We start from the raw sequence: 20,295 nt of genomic DNA on the forward strand, positions 1-20,295 counted from the left end.
TGTGGTCTGAAGATAGTCATGCCTTCATTGGTGTGAGTCCACCACAGGTTTACAGATGCTGGTGAACGTTCCCAACCATCTTTTGAACTGATGGAGCTCTGCGGATGAGTGAAACGTCCTGTAGGAGCTTTTGTGAGGGTTCTGTGACTGGTTTTGCTGGTTAGAGGGATGGAACGATATGTGTAAATGGTATAAATTGTTGGTTCTAGTGGGACGAGGCGATTCTACAGTGCGTAAATTGGGAAAACAGCTGGTTGTGATTTGCTGTTGTGTTTTCTTTGAAGTTCTGTCAGGGTAATGGCTGAGAGTGACAGCATGGATGATCATAATTCACACACTATGTGTCCAAAAATCTTCAGACGGCCCTTCTATTATATATTTTTGGTCACTTTAAGCTGACACAAGCATTCTATTGTGCATACACAGCATACACTGTAGAAAGAGATGCTCTTGAGCAGCTGTTCATGAGCTGTGTCTGGGCTAGAGGGGTATAATGTTCCCCAGCATTGAGCTGTGGGGTTCTCTGGAGTGATGATGGAGCTCCATCATCGAGTTTCTACTGTAATACTCTTGATTTCAGAAGAAACTCTGGAGGAGCGGGCGTCTATAAACTTTTGGACATAGTGTATCCCTGTTAAAACCTGTGAACACTTAAGAAAACTTGGGATGTGGAAGGAAACCCTGGTTTGTGTTCTTGGCTGAAGAAGCTCTGATGTGAGCTCAGGATAGAGAGGCTTTGTGAGAAATAAATCTGAGGGCTGTGAAAGTCGTGTGAGAGGCGTTCCTGGAAGTCGTACAGCGCGTCCTTATTGATAGATTACATTTATCACATCATTTGAGCCATTGCACGGTAATTTGCCATGAATTCAATGGCATGTTGTCATGACAACCGGCAGGCTTCCCAGTCGATGCGGGGATGAGTTGTCATAGAGACGCTTCTCCAGCATGTAGGGGAGGATTATTGAGCGTTTGACGGTGCAGATTTCTGCACTGTGATCTTAGAGCTCAGCTATAAAGCGTCTGTTCTTGGCCTCAGTCACGGTCAGTATCCGGATATTTCTGAAAATGCTTTTTTTTTCCCAAAAAAAATCTCCACCCACACCAACAGTTTGTTTGTGAAAAGCTTTCCGTCCAAACCAGAGTGCAAGAACGTCTCGAAACCATGAGCATGCATCCTAAACACCTCGAGGAGAGCATTATGAGGGTGCTTAATGTTGTGAAGAGCAGCTATGGAGCTCTACACCAGCTGTGGACATGTGCTAAACATGCAGTGGATCAATAATGATCATCTGCAACCACTGACTGTAGAAAACAACCAGAGTCTGCTCAGTAGAGAGAGACCAGAGGCGGAGCCAGACTCACCTACTCAGACCGAGCCTCAGTGTCTCAGACCGCCTTCACTGAGCTTCCAGTGCAGAAGCAGAGTGGATTTCCCCCTGGAAAGTGCAGCTCATGTAAGTCCCTCTACAGCTCAGCTCCTCCTTGTACTGACCAGAGAGGACGCCATGCAGGTCCTGCTGCAGACGACCAGACTGTCTCCTCCAGACAAGGCTGTCTGTCAATCACTGCATTCCTAAGTGTAGCCCCGCCTTCTTACGATAGAGCAGAGTAAGGGAAATAAAAATGGCTCCATGTTATTTGACCAGGGCGCTTCATTAGATGTTTTCAGAAATATCTGTGTATGAGAGCTCTGAGCAGATGTGTGTGTGGGGCTGACGGTGCAGGTCAGGGTTTAACATGAGCTAAACTGGTGGACCGAGAGTGGACACCCGCAACTCCTGAGACGAGCCTGCGTACAGCTGCATGTCTGTTGGAATTAAAGCACTGCATGGCTGTAATGTTGGCCTCCTGACACCGAGCATGTGCTAAGTGAGCCCTCCCAGTGACTCGGGGTGGGAGAGTGTGGTTTGCACCTGACGACTGACGACTGCTCTCTGGTCAGTTTAGACTGATCAGTGTGAGCACAGGTCTGTGGTATTTAGACACACCCAAACAGCACGCTAAGGGCCTGACCTCTGTCAGAAAGCGTGGGTTCAGTCCGAATGCCATGGCGTCTCTCGTTTTCTGTGTGTGTGTGTTGTTGTTTTTTCATCTCGTCACTGAGCTGAGAATGCAACAGTGGCCCTGAAGGTTGAACTTTGCACGAATGGCATTTGGATCCTGCATGTGGAGAAGAGAGGAGGCATGAAACTGCTCGAGAACCACTCTGAGAAGTGAGCGCATGTTCCCCGGTTAGCATGAGATACAGATAAAACCTGCTGCATTGCTCAAGTGAAGCTGTAGGACCTGAAAGTTGAAGGTGTTCTCTCTTTTTCTCAGTGTGTGTGTGTGTGTGTGTGTGTGTGTTAATGCTTCTGCATATGGATACCATTTATATCTGTTTTATATCTGTGCCATGTTCCCGAATGTCTCTTAACATTCCAAAAAAATCCAGATGATTGTGTACGTTGCTCCTGATCTAATGCTGCTGTCATCCTGTTGTCATGTGACGCTTTTGCTGCCCAGTCACCCAGACCAAAACCAGTATATCTCAACCTGAAGAAACCAGTGGCTGATGTGGACGGTGAACAGTTACACCTACTCAGTTCCATGTACTCAAGTAAAAGCCGTCGCACTTCCCAGTGGTGTTCCCAAACCCAATCGCAATTTGCTCATTCCTAGTCCTACCACTATCTAGAGCGCCCCCTACCATACAATGCTACCAGCTGGCACGGTCTTCCTCCGAGATACGTGAAGAAGCTCCACTCCTTTTTTTCAAACTGCTGGACACCACTGGAGCTCAACACGCTATATAATATATTATTATGAGCTCCCCGGACAAAAACATTAGTCACCTAAGGTGGTAGTAACTTCAGGCTCCTGCAGATGGCGCTGCACGAGGATAATGGGGCAGTAAATACCTGCCGGGTGTGTGACAGGGATTCACTGTACCACCTCTTCTCAATCTATGAGTCCTGTCACACATCCCGTGGGGATTCATAGCCCCAGCATCCTTGTGCAGCGCCCTCTGCAGGGGCCTGAGGCTACTACCACCTCTTACGCATAAGCTATTTAAAAAAAAAAAAACACATACAGAGTCTTGTCCATTGTAATGTAATATTATTACAATATATATGTAATATAATATTATGTAATATTATTTTTTACCAATAATGTAATACATTATTATTGGGTGTTATTACATTTGTGACTCAGTAAAGACGTAATAGCTAGGTTGTTATTCTGTTCTGGGTCTGTTAATCGGGAGGACAGCTCTGTTGGGATTGGCCAACTGTTTGGTAGATTTCTCCTCTGATAATGTCCTGAAAAGTCCTAAAAAGTCCCGAAAAGTCCAGAAAAGTCCAGAAAAGTCCAGAAAATTTTTATTCAATTTGGTCAAATTTCTTTTACGTCACTATTTCACAGAAGTTGCGGTACTTTTACTTGAGTATGTGCGGTATCGGTACAGTTCGGTCCGCTCAGATTTGGTACGCACTGACAAGCCATTGTTTAAATTTATTCGCTTGTCTGATTTGCATCATGCGAATTCAATTATTAAGTAATACATAATCCGCATTTACTTTACTGTACCGCCTCCCTCCCACACCACTCGTATTTAACCACCCCGCCCCCTTTTTCTGACTGTAGCTGTGGTCAGTTTTGGACTGTGTTGCTGGGCTTGTACTGTCTTTGTTCACAAAAGCACTAATGTCTTGTTTTCAACCAACCGCTCATTGATTACACGGACCACACAAGAGTTCCAGTGCCAGTAAGTAACACTGTCTGTTCATTCCAATTCCTGCCTCCGGGTGAAGCTTTCTGTTCTGCCATTTTATCGAACGCCTCACCTCACTGTCACTCTCCAGTCTGATCATTGGTTGCATTTGTTTCTGGATTCGTTTCTGAACGTCTTCTTTTGATGTGCCATTCTGAACAGACTCTTCTCCCGACTCTTCTTTTGATTTCTGTTTTCTTTTCGATTCACATCGACACCTCAAATCAGTCCAGTTCATTTCCATCCCAGCGACCTGAGCCGGCTGGGCGGTGGCGTACATCCCAAACTCTGAAACGTCACGACAGTCGACCCTTTCTACAAAGTGTCCCCAAACCGCTGTGAGAAACCAGTGAAACCAGTGTGGAACTGGGCTGAAATAGAGATAATCCCATAAGAAATACCTGTGGGCATCTCGACTGACCATCTCTGGAAATAATGTCACTTTTCTCAATAAATCGTGGGGCAAAAGGTCGGCCTTTTTCGGTATTTTTTTTAGTTGTTTCTGAGATATTGCAGCGTGAAAATAAATGCTATGGAAATGGATGCAAACTTTTTTCAAGTCATAAGTTTTGAACTGTTAAGGCTTGATGTGGGAACTCATCAGGAACTCTCTGAAGTAAGGTGTTTAACTGCCAAAACTGTAAATGTAGAGATGAATCTGCTTTTTTACCTAATTATCGGAACCTTTAAAAACATTTATTTTATTTAATAATTAAAAATAATACAGAAATAAATAAAAATAATTAAATAAATAAATGAATAAATAAAATAATTCATTTATTTATTTATTTTTAATATCTCTTAACTTATAACAATTGTTGCACCGATACCAGTACCGTAACGATATCAGCGATGATACTGGCACTTACTCAGAGTATCGTTATCAGCAATAGAGAGCACCAAGACCATAAAGCTTACTGACACCCTACTTTTATTTTCTTATTTTTTCCATAAAATATTTTTGTTTAAATGTTTAAACAGCCCGTAGAACCCAGTCATAAATAGTTATTATCTTTAACAGACATTTAATGAACTTTCTGTTTCCATGTAACTTTTCATATGTGCAGCTCCTCAACCAGTAAACACTGCTCTTTCAAGCTTATTAGATATTATTATTTAGGGTAAGATATGCAAAAGCACATCCTGTAAAAATATTACATTATAAAAATCAGGATTTAGAGCCATCTATCCAGTACTGAAGTCGTAGTTGGTATCAGTATCGCAGCTTGGCGTCGGAAATGAAACAGTGGTATTGGGGCATCCCTACCTATAACTGAGGTCACAGTAATGCACCTAAGTTATATCACTGTAAGATAAATACTCTTATATGTGTAATAAATAAATATGCAGTATGTCATAAATACAAACAGTTTGGAAGGTCTGGTGTGCTTCATGTGGTGATATAGAAGATCTAAAATCTCTGGTAAATCTTTTTTTTTTATCTTTCTGGTAAAATACACCATAAACCAAAAATACAAATTGTAGACATTTAGCGTTAACAGGTCAAAAGGATTGACTAACTTAAAAAATTGAAAGTCATATCCACACTTTTGGGTTTTAATGGTGTGTATGGTGTCTGTTTGTTAAACTGTACCTGAGTCATAAAGCCTGAAAAATAGACATGTACACTGTATTGGGTTCTACTGCTTAAAAAGGAAGTTCTTTAAGGGTTCTTTAGTGGAGTTAAGAATTTATATATATATATATATATATATATATATATATATATATATATATATATATATATATACATAGCAGTGGTTCTCAGTGAGTTCAGTAAAACGACTGAGAGGCCGGGTATAGCACCAGGAAAGGTTCCACTATTTACGGCCCTTCACTGTATTTAGTAGTTTTGCCAAGAGTGCTATTGTAAAGCCTTTATCTCAGAACCTAAGGGAGATACACACCTAATATTTGGTAGACCATCTATTGAAGAAGGTGACATTATTTCCTAGAAGTATTCAACAAATCTGAGAAGGTCAGCTGGTCAAGATTTGGGATGGATTTGCCCGTATTGTCCAAAGTTTATATAATGACAAAAGTTTTGGGTCACTTTTAGAAAGGGTTCGTTTACGTAGTTGATTTTACTCTGCAGTTGAAGCTGTACTTAGCACTGTCATTATATTAGAAATTCAGTTAGTCATTTAGATCTGTGGTTCTGAGCAACTCGATCCTTACATCCCTCCAGATGGTCCAGAGAACTGCTCCCAGTAGACTCGCACCAGGTACTCAGTGTTCTTAATGACATGGTTCAGATCTGCTGGGAGAGGATAAATGAGAGCCACCTGCTGGGCCCTGAGGACCGAGTTGGGATACGGTCATTAATGCCTGTGTAATGAGACAGATAGGTGTTTGCTGTTCCTGCAGGAGAAATGTGTCTTTGTCCTGACTGTGTTCTCTGTGTTTCTCTCTCAGGAGGAGGAGAAGGCCCTACCTGTACAGGAAGCGAGCAATCCACCGCAGCCGAGCGGCCTACTCTCTGGAGGAGTCAGACGCTCCTCCACTCAATGCCTCTAACTCTTTCATGTCCAGGAGAGAGAGGAGACGCCGGTTGACCATGTCCGTGTGGGAGCAGAGGACCAGCCAACTGCGACGCCACCGGCAGATGTCCAGCCGGGAGGTCCTGTACACCAGCACCAACGAGGAAAGGGATGGTCCAGGGGCTCTGCAGCCCTCACACAGCGTCCGCCGAAGTACCGAGACGTCCAGACAAACGTCCCACAGCCTCAGACTACCCACAGAGAAGGACGTGCAGACGTCCCTCACCACAAGGCGATCCTCAGATGTTGCTACTCTGGTGCTGCCGCCCCTGGACCTGTCATTGGGCGAGGAGGATGTTTCCATATCCCTCCCGGAACCGCCCATGGCCACAGATGTCCCTACTGTCCCAGACATAACATCGGGGCTGCAGTTGCCTGAGTCAGAAACCTCCCTCGGAGGTTCTCAGGCGCTCGGTGGCCGTCTGAGGCTGAACGGAGAGAGGAGGCAACGGGCGATCCGTAAACACAGACCGCCGGCGGATTCAGGTTCAAGGCTCCAGAAACCACAGCCACTCGGAAATTCAGAGGGGGACCACAGTCGCTCCAGCAGCCAGGAGAGGAGGACAGGGAACGAGGAGGTGGAAGAGGAGGAGAAGAAAAACAGCAGTGATGGACGAATCAGCCCAGACGGCGTCACGGCTGAGCAGAGGTAAGGCAGATCTTTTGGATCTCAGGACTTATGCTGCTCTTTTTGAACCATGTTAGTACTCTCTCTCCCTAGCACATGTAATGCTCCCGCCACATGCCCAACCAGCCACCACCTCTTTTTCAACTGCCACTGATTAAAGCGTCCCCGGGCAACCAATGCACTTGGAGGGAAGTGCCGGGTACCCAGCTCTGAGGCATTGGTTAGCAGATGCTCGAGCCCTCCAGCATCACACTGAAGTGATGTAGAGAGTTAGGGAGCCATCTTCCAACTAGGAGAGAGCAAGGCCAATTGTGCTCTCTTGGGCTCCGGCTGCTGATGGCACACAGCATGAACAATTTCATTAATTTCTTTTAATACAGTATCATCTGTTATGGAGCTGCAGTGTAGGCCTCCAGTTCAGGCCACAAATGTCAAAACTCGCCAAAAACACTTGCCAAAAGAGTGCTGTAATATGTGTGATGTATATGTAAACAGCTGTGGAATGCAACAGGTGGTGCCATGTTGGTAGCATTACTGGTATAGTACCCCTGGCTGTGCGTGGGGCGATGATGCTGGTGTTCTAAAACACTTAAATTAATTTTTTGTTAAAATTAATCTGAAATTTTAATAAATAAATAAACATCCGGTTTATTCCGTGGCTGACAGTAATAGATTAACCTCCATGCTGCTAACACGCTGCATATCTCTGCCCTCAGGTTTCTTTCATGATAAATGAGCTGCTAGTGATGCTGGAGGGTCTTTCTTAAAAGGAATCACTGCACAGCTAATACTGCGTTACCACGGTAACAGCCTCCGGCCTGGAACTCGGCAGAGTTTGCAATGTTTTCCCTCGGCCCTATCAGCACTGCAGCTCAATAGGCCACCAAATATGACTGACAGGTGAAAAAGAGACAGATTGGCAGGTCATGAGAAAGATGGGGCTTTGGATTTTGGAGAGTAATTCAGGGTCTAGAGGGACTTAATGTGGGGGTCATGTGGGGTCTCTGGACTGACGATGGAGCCCCATCCAGTGCTTTTGAGTTGAGGATGTGTTGGAGTGGCAGAACTAATAAACCAACATCAGAACCTCACTGATGCTGTTGTGGGTTGAATGCAATCAAACCCTCCTTGCTGCTATGTTCCAATACCTAGGGTAAAGCATTTCCAGAGAGTAAAGGTATTACTGTCGCGAAGGGGGACAAACTCCTGGCTAATTGGTTCTACTTGTTCTTTACACAGAGATCCAGAAGATTCAGAGCCGGCCACGCTGCAGATCACTGACAGCACTGTGCTGGAGCACACGCTTACCACCAGGGGCACTGCTGAGGCCGAGAACAACAACACCCCCACCTCTCTGGGTCAGGATAAAGGGAGTGTGACTATAGAGGTGACTGACCCTCAGCAGGGCCTGGAGCTGTCCACCACAGGTAGAGAACCTAGACTAGGCATGTTAAGAGCCATAATTCCTGTTTACACTATATGTCCAAATGTTTATGGACACCTCATCTAATAAATGCATTCAGCTACTTTAAGTTGTAATCAATGCTGGCACAGATGTGCAAATGCACACACACAGCTTGTCTAGTCCCTGTAGAGAAGAAGTACTGCCAATAGAATGGGACTCTCTGGAGCAGATAAATATAAACCTATTGGCACCATGCTGCCTAACGCCAGGCGTGGGCTAGAGGGGTGTAAAGCCCCTCAGCATTGAGGAGCTGTGGAGCAGTGGAAGAACTCTGTTCTCTGGAACGATGGTGCAGGAGCTTAATCCAGTACTTTTGGGATGAGTTGGGGAGTTGGGAAAGATGAGGTGGGGTGGTGATCATTCAACATCTAATGCTCTTGTTGCTGAATGCAATCAATCAAATGCTCACAACAATGCTCCTCTAAAATCTAGTAGAAAGTCTTCTTCTCTGGACAGTAGAGACAGTTACTCCAACAAAAGCAGGATCAAGTACTTGATTTCAGAAGAAGCAGTGGATGTCAGGTGTCCCAATACTTTTGTCCATATAGTGTATATATATAATCCTACCCTATACTGGAAAGCAGATTGGTTAAACCGATTGACCAACTCTTGGCTTGTGTTTTTATTTGAGTTTGGTCAAGCTGGTCATATTGGTGGACGGGAGTAATCTATGTGGCCATGCTGATGGGCCAGTTGGTCATGCAGGTGGACAGGCATGGTCATGCTGGTCAAGCCTGTGCCTTGTTTCCTCAACAGCTAACAGCAAAGACCTGGAGGCCACGAAGTCGGAGAAGGAAGGTGAAGAAGTGCCGAAGGGTCCACCTCCGAACAGCATGTTCATCTTCAAACCTCACAACCCGTAAGACTGCCTCATTCACTACCAGCTCTTAGACACTGGGCCGCTCTGAGTAGAACCGGTGTTGTAATGTTTCGGGTTCTTGCGTTCTAACCTCAACAGAACCAAAGGAAAAAGCTAACTGTGGTCTTCTCTACAGACTGTAGCCTGAAGCCGATTTCAGACTGAACGTGGTATGCCTAGTGCTTTGAACTCGCCACATCCACACAAGCTGCTGTCCACACAACTTGCAGTAGTGGGGGACGCTCTCAGTAGCAAGGGGGGTCTATATAAATATGTACTGGCTAGTTGGAGACAACACGTTAGCTAGTTTCTGTGCTGGTATCTGCAAACCTGGAAGACCAGCTTGGGCCGACTCTGGCTTCCATTCTAAATCTTCTATGATAGGCAAAGGTGGTATTCACACTCATTCCTCAGGTAGAAGTGAGTGGAGATACAAGGGTTTAAAAGACTTCTATAGAAGCTGAAGTATCAACTGAAGCTTTTTACTCCAGTAGAAGTGTAAAAGTACTGGTTTCAGAACGACTTCAAGTAGAAAAGTAAAAGTAATGGAAGTAAAACAAAGGCCGAAAGCTTAGGCCGCGCAATAGGGGTCTATAGTGCACTAGTGTCCTGTCCTGTAGTTACTGAGTAACACACCGCAGTGTTAAGGGGTTAATACAGTGAAACAGCAGGAGTGGAAACACCTGCACTTACATTTACATTCATTTAATTTTATTATATATAATATAATATATCTAATTACTATATTATATTGAATTACTGTATTATATATATATTTCATTAGACGCTCTTATCCAGAGTCCAGAGCATCACTGTCCACTCAGTAAATACCCCCTAATATACTGGTTAGTTTTGTTATTTGGAGTGGAGCCGTCGTCTCCACCAATTCAATCTCTCTCTCTCTCTCTCTCTCTCTCTCTCTCTCTCTCTCTCTCAGTATCCGCAGGGCCTGTCATTATGTGGTTAATCTGCGTTATTTTGAGATGTGTATCCTGCTGGTCATTGCTGCCAGCAGTATTGCTTTAGCTGCTGAAGATCCAGTAGCCACTAACTCCGACTGGAACAAAGTAAGACTCGGTTCTGTCTCTCTGTCTCTCTCTCTGTCTTTGACCTTAAAGAGGAATTCTAATCATCACTGTCCAGAAACTTACCAACTCAGATTTCTTTACAGTGGTGCTGAATGGAAGCTGGCGTCAGTCGCCATGACTATAACACAGCTAAAGCCACTATTTTATTCACTTTCCAAACCCACCAGTGAAGATACACGAGTCTAGACTCTTATATATTAGTTTTATGTGGAATATAGAGTGTATAATATAAGCTCCCCAGATAGAAATGAGTCAGCTTGTGTGTTTAAGGTGGTAGTAACTTAAGTCTCCTGCAGGTGGCGTTGCATGAGGATGAAGGGGCTATGAATACATGTGGGGTGTCTGACGGGATTCGTAGATTGAGGAGAGGTGGCTGCATTTGGGTGTGGCCAAAGACCATACTGTGAAGGAGGGAGCTGAATCTGCAGGTGTGTGGAAGCTTACGGTCATACAGGTCTACCAGCAGTGGCAGGAATCCCTACAGTCTACAGGAGGTTCTCCTAAGAATTGTGGCTGAAAGATGGACAGAGGGTTCCACGACTTGTGAATGAGCATCACTTCCAGACAAGAACTGCTTCTAGACGTCAGCTCAGGTTCTCCTGAAAGAACGCTCCACAGGGAGCTGCAGAACATCAACATCTGGAGCAGAGCGGCTCACAAGAGGCCTTCACTCACTTCTGCTCCAGAATGAGGAGAACCTCCTGTAGACTGTAGGGGTTTCTGCCTCTGCTGGTAGACCCGTATGACCGTAAGCTTCCACACACCTGAAGATTCAGCTCCCTCCTTCACACTGTGGTCTTTGGCCACGCCCACATGCTGACAATCACTCCTTTTAGCCAATCATTAAGTGCATCTGCTTTGAGACCCATTTCCCACACATTCAACCAGACCCTCACTGCACTGTCCCACCTCTCCTCAAGCTATGAGTCCCATCACACACCCCACAGGTATTCATAGCCCCATCATCCTCGTGCAGCGCCACCTGCAGGAGCCTGAAGCTACTACCACCTTAAACATGCAAAGGGAACTTTATATAGAGAGAACTGATATATATATATATGGTCTAGAAGGTCTATATATGGTCTAGAAGGACTATTTTGTAGCCGCACTACACCATTTTAATGATCTGGTTTTAAAAGCAAGTTCTAGAGCCGAACTCTTCTCAGAACTCTGGTAGAACAGTGTCTCAGGCATCAGGCAGCGTCTTCATCACCATTAGGTGAAGAACTTTCTGTGAGGAGCTTTTATTAGAGCTTCAGACGTCTGCTTCCCTTTACCACCGCCATTTATAGAGAATTTCCTGTTGTCTTATTCAGGCTTTGATATTTTGATATATGATATGATGTTCCTCCAGAGTTTTACTCAGATTCCATTACAATTTGAGATGTATTATTATTAGTGAGATATTATATTACTGCCTCTTCATTGCTGCTCCATTATGGCCCTAGAGTTATTTGGCTGAAATAGAGATGTGACTCCTGAAGATCATAAAGGGGTGTGTTACTGAATGTGAGCCTAACTTATAATAAGCTGAGTATCATGCCGATGAGTTTCCTCTCACTGCACAAGCGAATTTCCTGAAAAAGCAGCGATCCAATGAATGTCCAGAGCCAGGCTGAGTTGATTGGAGGGTTTTGTGTAAATTTTAGCTCTAGATTTTGCTCTGGTCCATGACTGCTCCCGCTGAGCGATGGTCTCTGCTTGGTGTCATCGCTTTGGTGCTGCAGGCGAGCGCTGCTCCGGATTAAATGAACCAGAGCGACACTAAAACAGAGGCATCATTTGGGTCCCATTTAGAAAACTAATGACTGCCATTCATCCACTTTCATTACTGCACCAAATGGACTGAGCAGTGTTAATGTCCAAAGATGATCTATGGTGTGTCCTCAGGGTGTGTGTGTGTGTGTGTGTGTGTGTGTGCTGAAACTGACATTTATGACGTTCTACGCTTGAGTCTTTGCTCTGTCTCCAACAGGTGCTTCGTTACTTTGATTATGTATTCACTGGAGTCTTCACCTTTGAAATGATAATCAAGGTGAGTCTGCTTCTGCTCCTGCTGTGGAGAGTGTGCTGAGGGCTGTGGAGATGCTGGAGGATAATAAAGGCTGTTCACAGTCTAATCAAATGTTTTCACTGGTTCTGATGGGTTCAGATGGGTTCTGATAACAGCAAGTAAAGCAAGGAAGAAAGTTTCTCTGCAGGGTTTCAGACTGACCATGATCCTAATCTAACCTTAACTAATTCTGCCTGACCGGTACTAATCCAGAGTGTTCCTTAGTGACCCATACTGATCCGGAGTGTTCCTTAGCGACCCATACTGATCCGGAGTGTTCCTGAGTGACCCATACTGATCCAGAGTGTTCCAGAGTGACCCATACTGATCCAGAGTGTTCCTGAGTGACCCATACTTTTTGAGTGACACTTACTAATCCCAACTGACCCTTACTAGTCCTGCGTGACCCTGAGTGACCCTCACTAATCCTAATATCTTTAAATCACCCTTTCTAACCCTAAATGACCCTTACTTTAACAATCCTGACCAATCCCAAATAACCCTTAGTGACCCTTACAAGTCCTGACCAACCCTGACTAAGCCTAAGTGACCCTTACTAAACCTGAGTGACTCTTACAAGTCCTGACCAGTCCTGAATAAGCCTAAGTGACCATTGCTAACATTGAATAACCTTTACTAACCCTGAGAAACCCTTACTAATTCTAATATCTATAAATGACCCTTTCTATACCCATACTAATCCTGAGTGACCAATCCAAATCCTGACTAAGCCTAAGTGACCCTTACTAAACCTGAGTGACTAACTCTGAGTGACCTTTACAAATCCTGACCAATTCTGACTAACCCTCAGTGACCCTTACAAATCCTGACCAATCCTGACTAAGCCTAATCCCGACTGACCCTTGTTAACCCTGTGTAACCCTTACTAACCTAACCCTGAGTGACTAATCCTGACTGACCCTTACTACCCTGAGAAACTAGTCAGGACTAATGTCTATAAATGACCTCTTAAGGATACCCATACTAATCCTGAGTGACCCTTTCTAACCCTAAATGACCCTTACTTTAGTCACCTGAGTGACTCTTACAAGTCCTGACCAGTCCTGAATAAGCCTAAGTGACCATTACTAACACTGAGTAACTACCCCGGAATGACCCTTACTAACCCTGTGTGACCCTTACTAATCCTGACCAATCCTGACTATCTCTGAGTGACCCTTCCAAATCCTAAATGACTAATCCCGACTGACCCTTACTGACCCTGAGAAACCCTTACTAATCCTAATATCTATAAATTGCCTTTTAACCCTTAATGATACCCATACTAATCCTGAGTGACCCTGACTGAATGACACTTGTGCCAACATTAACATGCTCTATTCTTTAATGTGTGTGTGTGTGTGTGTGTGTGTGTGTGTGTGTGTGTGTGTGTGTGTGTTTGTGTTGACCAGATGATTGAGCAGGGTCTGATCCTGCATGATGGCTCATATTTCCGTGACCTGTGGAATATCCTGGATTTCATCGTGGTGGTGGGAGCACTGGTGGCTTTCGCTCTGACGTGAGTGTGTGCTTTAGAAGAGTGTGTGTGCAGTGTTTATTAGTCATAATCAGCCAGACAGTCAGTCAGACTCGATACAGGCTCAGCCTTTTTTCAGGCATTCTGACCTCCAGCTGACCTCCAGTTTTCCTCTCAGTACAGCAGTACAGGACCATAATGTAAAGGTTACCTGAAGGGTCATGAGGTCATTAAGGCTACCACACACTACAGCTGTCAACATTCGTAACTGGATTATTTACTGAATTCAGAAAATGGACATTCAACTGGAGGTGTCACAGAGCACAACTGTCCCCTTTCTATGTTTAGGTGGGTAGGGTAGCCCTCCATCCCCACCATTCGCTCAGCGTGGGTGATGCTAGCCAGCATGGGTGACCCAGTTGAGCTTCCCAAATGGGCCCATTATTTAACCCCTCCTGGTCCAGTTGTTGAACCTGGTGGGACTCCACACGTATGTGGGACCAACATGCAACCCATGGACAGAACTGTCTGGTTCCCAGTTGGGCCACACGTACCGGCCATATATTATCTGGGGTGGTGAAGCTTCTTCATGTGTCTAGCCTTTACCCTCCCAGCACTGGTAGCATCATTTGATGGGAGGGGTTTAGCTACTGTGTAGGAATTGTTATTCTGTTTATTCAGACGTGATGGAGTGGTAAAGTATAAAATACTGTACATATGTTAATAGCCTATTAATATTACGTGTCAGGGTGTTTGGGTTGGGCTTGGTTAATACAGACATGTTAAAATTGCGATGTAGTAATGACGTATGTTGACGATGTATTAATGTAGTATGTTACTCTTCAAGAAATGTTATTCTTGGATGAACAGTGTTAAGCTTTGGAAGCACATTTTTGGAGCCTAATGCATCTCATCAAACATTTTTTTACAGTGGCTCAGCACTGCTGCAGACTGCAGCCACCCAGGCTGGCAAAGTCCAATTCATTTACACTGCACTTTTAACAATGGCTGCTGCCGAATCTGCAGAATCTGATGTAAATAGTCAAATTCTAAAATTGCATAGAGTTGTAATGTATGGTAGCTATAAAATGAATAAATTTCGACTGCTGTCAGTTGGATCACAGTGTTTAGTAACTGCGTGAACCCAGTGAATGTTGACGATGTGTGTGTCTGAGAGAGGCTCTTTCACTGCTTGCACTTTTAAATGTGTTTTAAACTGTTAGTTTCACTCAAACTCTGCACAGATTCAGAGCTCCGGTCTGTTTCCTGTTTATTTATGTGTTTGTTTGTTTGTTTTTGTTGGTTTCCTGTGGATTGTGGCTGCCTGCGTCTGCCAGGAATGTTCTGGGGTAAACCATTTTCTTCATCGCTCACGTGAATAGTGTCCCCCACCCTGCTCAGTGTGTGGAGTTTACTGAAGATCTCTCTTTCTGCTGTATGAACCTGTTTACACTCAGCCACTTCACATCTAAGCCAAGAGTGAAATCTGTTGGGGGTCCCTCAGGACTTTCTAGGCATTCAGAGAAGGTCTAATAATTTATGGGGAGTAAATAAATACAGATGTGTAGCTGTAGTTTATTGCTGGTGTTTAATCTCTGCGGTCTTAGGCCCTATTCAGACAGTGTGTTTAGGAGACAGGGAATGTCATGTTGACCAGTTTCTTAGGGATTTTAGTCCTGTCCGAATGCACCATGTAGGTAAATATGCTGAAAATTCCAGTGTTTATTTTGTTTTTCATAGATGAAGGCGCTGGAGGAGGCATTTGGGATACCTCAGGATATGTGAACACATCTGCTAATTCTCTAAACTGTTATAACTAAAATATTATATATTAATATTATCATTACTATAAGTGGGTTATAAGGTCAAGTTATGAGGTTATCATCATATAATCATAAGTTCATCAGTGATCACAGGACATGTCTTTAGAGTTGGCAGCAGCACATAAATTCAATTCAGTTCAATTCAATTTTATTTATTTAGACTTTTTTACAACAAATTATGCCCCAAAGCAGCTTTACAAAGATCTGAGTCTGAGCCTCTTTTGAGAAAGCTAGTGGCAACAGTGGCAAGGAAAAAATCCCTCGAGAGAAACCTTGAGAGGAACCAAGACTGAATTTGGGAACCCGTCCTCCTCAGGTTGACACCGGATCATAATAATAAAAATCAAAACAGGAATGAAAACAACAGTAAAACTCAATCAGCTAATAGCCATTACCCAATCAGCCAATAAATGGACTTGTATCAACAGCAAGCAGACAGCTGGGGGCAGCTCTGCACATAGGGGAGAGAAAGGAAAGGAGGAAATTATGATGTGTTTAGGAGTTTGAATAGACTGACGTACGGCTTATAACGGCCCATAAATCCCATTTCAGTCATTTAAGCAGAGATTTCTTACCATATTGGTCAACATCATTACTCCATTACTCCACCTTCCCATCTAATGGGACTAACTAATCCCATCTGAATAGGGCTTTATAGTACTAGTCTTTTACAGGATTCAGATTTGGTTGGAAACTACACTGTTTAAAAAGATAAATAGAAAACTGTATTATTACAAGTTTTGAATGATCGTATTTATTGAAATAGAAAATTCCAGTGTTGAAAAGAGTCCCTGTATAGTGATAAAGAACATCTACGAAAGGTTTCCACCATCCATAGAACACTGAAACCAGGCAAAGATCCATTTACGCATCAAAAGGTTCTTTTGAGTTGTTAGGGTTTGATCTAGAACTCTTTACTAAACATTTACATTTAATTTAAAAGAGATTCACTGTTTACTGAAGAAGAACCTCAGCTAGTTTAAATAGACTAAAATTTAGATCCTCTAATCTTAGACTTTACTAAACACAAGTCAGTATGGAGACCATAATACTCTACTATTCAACCAAGTCCTCTCAGAAGAGGAGGGTCTTCAGTCTGGGTTTGCGGACAGCGAGCGACTCTGGGTGGAAAGGTTTAGTCTGATTTAAGATCAGACATTGAAAAAAAAAAATTTCTACAGTAAACATTGTAAACATTGGGTTTCAACTGTATAAATTTCTTTACTTATTTATTTATTTATTTATTTATTTATTAGTTGTGTGAAGTGGCTAAATGTAAACAGGCTTTATGAATGTTAGTGTAAGTGAGTGAAATCCTTCATTTTTGTGGGTGACCTGTATATGTGTGTGTGTGTGTGTGTGTGTGTGTGTGTGTGTGTGTGAACCTGCAGGAATAACAAAGGGAGAGATATTAAAACCATTAAGTCTCTGCGAGTGCTGCGGGTTCTACGGCCTCTGAAGACCATTAAGAGACTTCCCAAGCTGAAGGTAAAGCCGCACTGGGGCTGCACTGAATACACACTGTTGGGGGTGATGAGATGGGATGGTGATCATCCAACATCCTGACCTCACCAACACTCCTCCCAGTACCACCAAAAACCCTCCAGTACAACCAATAGTCCTCCCAGTACAACCAAAACTCCTCCCATTACAACCCAAAACCCTCCCAGTACAACCAACACTCCTCTCAGTCCAACCAAAACACCTCCCAGTACAACCCAAAACCCTCCCAGTACAACCTAAAACCCTCCCAATACAACCCAAAACCCTCCCAGTACAACCAACACTCCTCCCAGTACAACCCAAAACCCTCCCAGTACAATTAACACTCCTCCCAATACAACCCAAAACCCTCCCAGTACAACTCAAAACCCTCCCAGTGCAACCAAAACCCCTCCCAGTACAATTAACACTCCTCCCAATACAACCCAAAACCCTCCCAGTATTACCAACACTCCTCCCAGTACAACCCAAAACCCTCCCAGTACAACTAACACTCCTCCCAATACAACCCAAAACCCTCCCAGTATTACCAACACTCCTCCCAGTACAACCCAAAACCCTCCCAATACAACCCAAAACCCTCCCAGTATTACCAACACTCCTCCCCGTACAACCCAAAACCCATCCAGTACAATCAGCACTCCTCCCAGTACAACCAACACTCCTCTCAATACAACCAAACACTCCTTCCAATGCAACCATTTGTCCTCCCAGTACAACCAAACAGTTTGGTCACAGTTTAAAACCATCCATCATTATGAGAATGTTGGATATGCTGGGAATGCTGGGAATGCTGGGAATGTTGGGAATGCTGGGAATGGCATTAATCTGAGAACCTAAATGACTAGGCTTTTCTCTTCTACTCCTGTTTGTTTGTGTTTTCCTCTTTTTTACTGAAGGCAGTGTTTGACTGTGTTGTGACTTCGCTGAAGAACGTCTTCAACATCCTCATCGTCTACAAGCTCTTCATGTTCATCTTTGCGGTCATCGCTGTCCAGCTTTTCAAAGGAAAGTTTTTCTACTGCACTGATGGATCCAAAGACACGGAGAAAGAGTGCCAGTAGGTTTCCAAAAACACTGCTCACACGGCTAAGACAGCTGACATCACTCAAACCATTAAAACCACTAACACCATTACTAACACCACGATCAACACTGCCATAGTTATACCACTAACACCACTGAAACCACTAACACCACTGAAACCACTAACGCCACTGAAACCACTAACACAACTGAAACCACTAACACCACTGAAACCACTAACACAACTGAAACCACTAACACCACTGAAACCACTAACAACTGAAACCACTAACACAACTGAAACCACTAACACCACTGAAACCACTAACACCACTAAAACCACTAACACAACTGAAACCACTAACGCCACTGAAACCACTAACACAACTGAAACCACTAACACCACTGAAACCACTAACACCACTAAAACCACTAACACCACTGAAACCACTAACACCACTAAAACCACTAACACAACTGAAACCACTAACACCACTGAAACCACTAACACCACTAAAACCACTAACACCACTGAAACCACTAACACCACTGAAACCACTAACACAACTGAAACCACTAACACCACTAAAACCACTAACACCACTGAAACCACTAACACCACTGAAACCACTAACACCACTGAAACCACTAACACCACTAAAATCACTAACACAACTGAAACCACTGAAACCACTAACAGCACTAAAACCTCTAACCTCATTAGCACCACTGTCCAATTAAATTAGGCCATTTTAATTAGATCACTATGTAACAGCACTGTTACCATTTTACTACTAACATCACTGAAACCTCTAAAATCAAGTCCACCACTGTCCACTTACATTAGACCATTTATTACAATCACTAACACCATTAAAAGTATCGTCTGCTGATTTGGACTGGATTTAAAATCTGTATTTATGCTCTCCTGTGTGTGTCTGTGTGTGTGTGTGTGTGTGTGTGTGTGTGTTTGTGTGTGTGTGTGTGTGTGTGTGTGTCTGTGTGTGTGTGTGTGTGTGTGTGTGTGTGTATCTAGTGGCTACTACATCGACTATGATAAGATAAGAAGGAGGTGAAGAAGCGAGAGTGAAGAGACACGAGTTTCACTATGACAACGTGGTCTGGGCTCTGCTGACCCTCTTCACTGTCTCCACTGAGAAGGATGGCCACAGTAAGAGTCTGAGAGTGTGTGTGTGTGTGTGTGTGGTTTGTCCTGACCTGTGCTGACCTGTGTTGTGCTGTGTTTAGAGTCCTGCAGCACTCGGTGGACGTGACGGATGAAGACCAGGTCCGAGCCGAGGGAACCGGATGGAGATGTCCATTTTTTACGTCATTTACTTCGTGGTGTTCCCTTTTTCTTCGTAAACATATTTGTGGCCCTCATCATCATCACGTTCCAGGAGCAGGGCGACAAGATGATGGAGGAGTGCAGCCTGGAGAAGAACGAGGTGAAACACGAGTGTGTGTGTTTGGGTGTGTTTGGGTGTGTTTGGGGATGGTGGATGTCGGGTGTGGATGTCGGGTGTGGATGTAAACATGCTGTTTCTCTCTCAGAGGGCTTGCATTGACTTTGCCATCAGCGCCAAACCCCTGACCCGCTACATGCCCAGAACCGCCACACCTTCCAGTACCGGCTGTGGCACTTTGTGGTATCTCCATCATTCGAGTACACCGTGCTGACCATGATAGCCCTCAACACCATCGTTCTCATGATGAAGGTATGACACAGTGTGGAACTCTGACCGTCTCCGAGCTTGGGCTAGAGGGGGGTAAATGAAGCCCCTCAGCACTGGTCTGTGGGGTTCTCTGGAGCTCCGTCCAGCACCTTTGGGATGAGCTGGGGTGCAGAACCAGAACTAATCCTCCAACATCCAACAAGCTCCCATGAGGCTTAATGCAATCAAATCCTCCTCACAGCAATGTTCCAATATTAATAATATTACTAATAATAATGATTTAGAAGAGCAGTTCAGTACTACATCTCTCTCTCTTCATCTCTCTCTCTCTCTCTCTCTCTCTCTCTCCCTCTCTCTCTCTCTCTCCCTCTCTCTCTCTCTCTCTCTCTCTCTCTCTCTCTCA

At 44.1% G+C, this 20,295-nt stretch overlaps 1 protein-coding gene across 1 annotated transcript in view; it reads left to right on the plus strand.

Annotated features, from left to right (window-relative positions):
* Positions 1-19,934, plus strand: part of LOC140548823 (voltage-dependent R-type calcium channel subunit alpha-1E-like) — a gene marked incomplete at its 3' end in the record, with an annotated part of 54,610 nt that extends 34,676 nt beyond the window's left edge. Inside the window, 16 exon segments of the mRNA XM_072671995.1 lie at positions 6,170-6,943; positions 8,162-8,349; positions 9,144-9,246; positions 10,184-10,313; positions 12,310-12,369; positions 13,800-13,906; positions 17,079-17,175; positions 18,090-18,250; positions 19,253-19,289; positions 19,291-19,369; positions 19,372-19,387; positions 19,465-19,499; positions 19,502-19,561; positions 19,564-19,664; positions 19,771-19,822; positions 19,825-19,934. Coding sequence (XP_072528096.1) covers positions 6,170-6,943; positions 8,162-8,349; positions 9,144-9,246; positions 10,184-10,313; positions 12,310-12,369; positions 13,800-13,906; positions 17,079-17,175; positions 18,090-18,250; positions 19,253-19,289; positions 19,291-19,369; positions 19,372-19,387; positions 19,465-19,499; positions 19,502-19,561; positions 19,564-19,664; positions 19,771-19,822; positions 19,825-19,934 — 2,110 coding nt within the window.
* Between the last annotated feature and the right edge of the window lie 361 nt (positions 19,935-20,295).

Source organism: Salminus brasiliensis, unplaced genomic scaffold (genome assembly GCF_030463535.1).
Source record: "Salminus brasiliensis unplaced genomic scaffold, fSalBra1.hap2 scaffold_124, whole genome shotgun sequence".
In the NCBI taxonomy this organism is placed as follows: domain Eukaryota; kingdom Metazoa; phylum Chordata; class Actinopteri; order Characiformes; family Bryconidae; genus Salminus; species Salminus brasiliensis.